Here is a 5,000-nt window from a genome sequence, read left to right on the forward strand (position 1 = left end):
TCCAGCCACTCGCTCACCCCCTCCGAGGTGGGCAGGGGCTCCTGAGCGGCAGCCTGTCCACCTCCAGTCCGACAGCCAGGCGTAGGTAGAGGCCAGGCACCCGCTTTACCTCCTTGACCTTTTCAGGGGCATTTGAGCGACAGCCAGCCAAACACCAGAGGGCCAGCCCCCCGTAGGTCGAGACCAGGCACACGCTCTTCACTTCAGATGTCGGCAGGGGCTGTTGAGCGACGGCCAGCCCAACAGCGGTCGGCCAGGCCCCCGTAGGTCGAGGCCAGGCACTCGCTCTACCTCTCCGACTCGGCATCGACACCCTGGCCAACTCCAGACGGCCAGGGCACCGTACCTCGAGGGCAGGCAGCCGCCATTACACTCCGAGGCGGGCAGGGGCTGTTGAGCGGGTCACAGCCCAACAGCAGTGGGCCAGGGTCCCGTACCTCCAGACCGGGCAGCCGCTCTTCCTCTCCGACGTTTCCAGGGGCTTTTGAGCGACAGCCAGCTCACCTCCAGTCCACTAGCCCCCCGTAGGTCGAGCCCAGGCACCCGCTCTTCCTCTCCGACGTCGGCAGGGGCTCTTGAGCGGGACACAGCCCACCTCCAGTCCGCTAGCCCCCCGTACGTCGAAGCCAGTCACTCGCACTACTTCTCCGACGTCGGCAGGGGCTCCTGAGCGACAGCCAGCCCAACACCAGTCCACTAGCCCCCCGTACGTCGATTTCCTCTCCGAGGTGGGCAGGGGCTGTTGAGGGCGACACCCAGCCCAACACCAGTCCCACTAGCCCCCCCGTTCGTCGGAGGTTGGGCACCCGCTCTTCCTCTCCGAGGTGGGCAGGGGCTCCTGGGCGACAGCCAGCTCACCTCCAGTCCACTAGCCCCCCGTACGTCGAAGCAGGCACTCGCCCTACTTCTCCGACGTCGGCAGGGACTCCTGAGCGACAGCCAGCTCACCTCCAGTCCACTAGCCCCCCGTACGTCGAAGCCAGGCACTCGCACTACTTCTCCGACGTCGGCAGGGGCTCCTGGGCGACAGCCAGCTCACCTCCTGTCCACTAGCCCCGCGTACGTCGAAGCCAGTCACTCGAACTACTTCTCCGACGTCGGCAGCGGCTCTTGAGCGACAGCCAGCCCACCTCCAGTCCACTAGCCCCCCCGTACGTCGAAGCCAGGCACTCGCACTACTTCTCCGACGTTTTCAGGGGCTCCTGAGCGACAGCCAGCCAACACCAGTCCACTAGCCCCCCGTACGTCGAGGTTGGGCACCCGCTCTTCCTCTCCGAGGTGGGCAGGGGCTCCTGAGCGACAGCCAGCCCAACACCAGTCCGCTAGCCCCCCGTACGTCGAAGCCAGTCACTCGGAACTACTTCTCCGACGTCGGCAGGGGCTCCTGAGCGACAGCCAGCTCACCTCCAGTCCACTAGCCCCCCGTACGTCGAAGCCAGTCACTCGAACTACTTCTCCGACGTCGGCAGCGGCTCTTGAGCGACAGCCAGCCCACCTCCAGTCGGCCAGGGCCCCGTACGTCGAGGTTAGGCACTAGCCCTTCCACTCCGGCGTTTTCAGGGGCTCGTGAGCGACACCCAGCCCAACACCAGTCCACTAGCCCCCCGTACGTCGAGGTTGGGCACCCGCTCTTCCTCTCCGAGGTGGGCAGGGGCTCCTGGGCGACAGCCAGCCCAACACCAGTCCACTAGCCCCCCGTACGTCGAGGTTGGGCACCCGCTCTTCCTCTCCGAGGTGGGCAGGGGCTCCTGGGCGACAGCCAGCCCAACTCCAGTCCACTAGCCCCCCCGTACGTCGAAGCCAGTCACTCGAACTACTTCTCCGACGTCGGCAGCGGCTCTTGAGCGACAGCCAGCCCCCCTCCAGTCGGCCAGGGCCCCGTACGTCGAGGTTAGGCACTAGCCCTTCCACTCCGGCGTTTTCAGGGGCTCGTGAGCGACACCCAGCCCAACACCAGTCCCACTAGCCCCCGTACGTCGAGGTTGGGCACCCGCTCTTCCTCTCCGAGGTGGGCAGGGGCTCCTGGGCGACAGCCAGCCCACCTCCAGTCCGCTAGCCCCCCGTACGTCGAAGCCAGTCACTCGCACTACTTCTCCGACGTCGGCAGGGGCTGTTGAGCGACGGCCAGGCCCCAGTAGGTCGAGGCCAGGCACTCGCTCTACCTCTCCGACTCGGCATCGACACCCTGGCCAACTCCAGACGGCCAGGGCCCCGTACGTCGAGGCCAGGCACTCGCTCTTCCACTCCGAGTTCGGCAGCGGCTCCTGAGCGACAGCCAGGCCAACAGCAGTCCGGCAGCCCCCCCGTACTTGGAGGTTAGGCACCCGCTCTTCCTCTCCGAGGTGGGCAGGGGCTCCTGGGCGAAGGCCAGCCACCTCCAGTCCGGCAGGGCCCCGTACTTCGAGGTTAGGCACCCGCTCTTCAACTCCGAGGTGGTCAGGGTCTCTTGAGCGACAGCCAGCCCACCCTCCAGTCGGCCAGCCCCCCGTACGTCGAGGCCAGGCACTCGCCCTTCCACTCCGACGTTTTCAGGGGCTCCTGAGCGACAGCCAGCCCACCTCCAGTCCGACAGGGCCCCGTACTTCGAGGTTAGGCACCCGCTCTTCAACTCCGAGGTGGGCAGCGGCTCTTGAGCCGGACACAGCTCACCTCCAGTCCACTAGCCCCCGTACGTCGAGGTTAGGCACCCGCTCTTCCTCTCCGAGGTGGGCAGGGGCTCCTGAGCGACAGCCAGCCCACCTCCAGTCCGACAGGGCCCCGTACTTCGAGGTTAGGCACCCGCTCTTCAACTCCGAGGTGGGCAGCGGCTCTTGAGCCGGACACAGCTCACCTCCAGTCCACTAGCCCCCCGTACGTCGAGGTTAGGCACCTGCTCTTCCTCTCCGAGGTGGGCAGGGGCTCCTGAGCGACAGCCAGCCCAACACCAGTCCAACAGGGCCCCGTAGGTCGAGGCCAGGCACCCGCTCTTGATCTCCGAGGTTCGGCAGGGGCTCGTGAGCGGGACACAGCCCAACACCAGTCGGCCAGGCCCCGGAGGCAGGTCCATGGAATTGGGCTGTGTCTGCCGGGGGCTTTTCTTTTTTTCTGAAATAAAAACTTTATCTTTATTCTTATTTCGACAGGATGTCCAGGCCGCCAGTCCTCCGTGCGTCGAGGCCAGGGCGTCGCTCTTGCAATCAAGAGTTGTCCGAGGCCTGAGAGCGGGAGACATCCGAACAGCATGCCGACAGGCCCCCGGAGGCAGATCCATGGAATTGGACTCTGTCTGCCGGGGGCTTTTTTTTGTTAAATTTATAATTTCATTTTTATTTCGACAGGATGGCCAGGCCAGCCAGGATTTTATGTGGTAATACGTCATGCCCTTCCTGTTCGAATGAAATTGTTACACTATACTGAAATGCTGATAAGACAATACAGGGGGAATGCAGTGATTTTTGGAGCTGATATGTGAATTATACTACATGCAGATTATTTGAATGAAATTTGTAATTGTACGCGATGGGTGGACACATCTTAGAACATTTTTCTTTGGTGGTAATACAGTAACTATTTTTTTTTTTTTGTTAAAAAAGGTACCATTGATTGCAACGTGTGATTAAAATCTTTTTGGACACAATACAGTAGTTTTTCGGAAAGTGTGTCATTACTTCATGCTTGATTCTGAAATGATTTTTTTGGAAATACTGAACTGCCTTCAATGAAACTTTGATTACACACCTCTAATTCAATTCTTTTGGGATTCAACATGCTAATACTTCATGCTATTATCATGGGAAGGAAATTTTCAAACTGCGATGAAATGCAAACAACACACATGCATTTTAAACCTCTTTGGAGGCAGCACAGTACCTTTTTGTAATGTATGTGAACACTTCTGGCTGCTCACCGGAGATTCCGACCGGCAGAACTCGACGCAGCGGGCCGAGAGCGCCCCGCATGCCGGGCCGACCCTCCCGCTCACCCACGCAGGAGATGGCGGGAGATTGTGACGGGCAGATCTCGACGCAGCGGGCCGACAGCGCCCCGCATGCCGAGCCGACCCTCCCGCTCACCCACCCGGGCGTCGGCAGACGATTCCGACCGGCAGATCTCGACGCAGCGGGCCGACAGCGCCCCGCATGCCGAGCCGACACCCCCGCTCACCCAGCCAGGAGTCGGCAGGAGATTCTGACCGTCGGATCGGCCGACAGCGGGGAAGGGCCGGGGGTCCGCTCGCCGGACTGTTTCCCGCGAGAACGGGGTCGTCCGAGGGCGCAGGCTCCCCGCGGTGGGCACCATCGGATTCGCCGTCCTCGGTTTGCCCAGGGCGGCCCGAGCCCTCCGCCGCTGCGCCGTCGGGTCGTCCGGTGTCGCCCTCGGTGTGAATTTCGCATTGACTTGCGTGTTGTAAGCGGTGTTATCGGGAGGGGTCTTTCGTCCTGCTGCCAGGGGGTCAAGCGGGGACGCAGGGTCCCCGGGGTGGGTACCATCGGACGCGGCGTCCGGGGTTTGCCCGGGGTGGGCCGGGTGCCGGGGCGGCCAGGGCCCGGCCTTCGATTTTCCACGGGCGGGTCGGGCCGGCAGCGGCACCCACCTCGACCGGGCGGCTGGGCTCGGCGGGGAAGGGAGCAGGGGGCCCGCTGGGCGGATTTTTTCCAGCGGAGACGGGGTCACCCGGGGATGCAGCGTCCCCGGGATGGGCACCATCGGACGCGGCGTCCGGGGTTTGCCCGGGGTGGGCCGGGGTGCCGGGGCGGCCAGGGCCCGTGCTTCGATTTTCCACGGGCGGGTCGGGCCGGCAGCGGCACCCTCCTCGACCGGGCGGCTGGACACGGCGGGGAAGGAGCCGGGGGGCCCGCTGACCGGATTTTTTCCAGCGGAGACGGGGGTCTTCGAGGGAAGCAGGGGTCCCCGGGGTGGGCACCATCGGACGCGGCGTCCGGGTTCGCCCCACGGCCGGCCGGGCCACCCGCCGCCGGGCCGGGCTTCCGCTGCTGCGACGCCTTCTCGTCCGGTGTCAG

At 63.9% G+C, this 5,000-nt stretch overlaps 1 protein-coding gene across 1 annotated transcript; it reads right to left on the minus strand.

Moving 5' to 3' along the window:
• Nucleotides 1-3,957: 3,957 nt before the first annotated feature.
• Nucleotides 3,958-4,686, minus strand: LOC135159584 (uncharacterized). The gene has a single exon (XM_064115594.1). It carries the CDS (start codon nucleotides 4,684-4,686, stop codon nucleotides 3,958-3,960), a length of 729 nt encoding a protein of 242 aa, XP_063971664.1.
• Between the last annotated feature and the right edge of the window lie 314 nt (nucleotides 4,687-5,000).

This window comes from Lytechinus pictus, unplaced genomic scaffold (genome assembly GCF_037042905.1).
Source record: "Lytechinus pictus isolate F3 Inbred unplaced genomic scaffold, Lp3.0 scaffold_277, whole genome shotgun sequence".
NCBI classification, from domain to species: Eukaryota; Metazoa; Echinodermata; class Echinoidea; order Temnopleuroida; family Toxopneustidae; genus Lytechinus; species Lytechinus pictus.

What these genes read in the sequence shown, in the direction of transcription:
- LOC135159584 (XM_064115594.1), bottom strand. Translation starts at nt 4,686, where the DNA reads ATGGTGCCCATCCCGGGGACGCTGCATCCCCGGGTGACCCCGTCTCCG.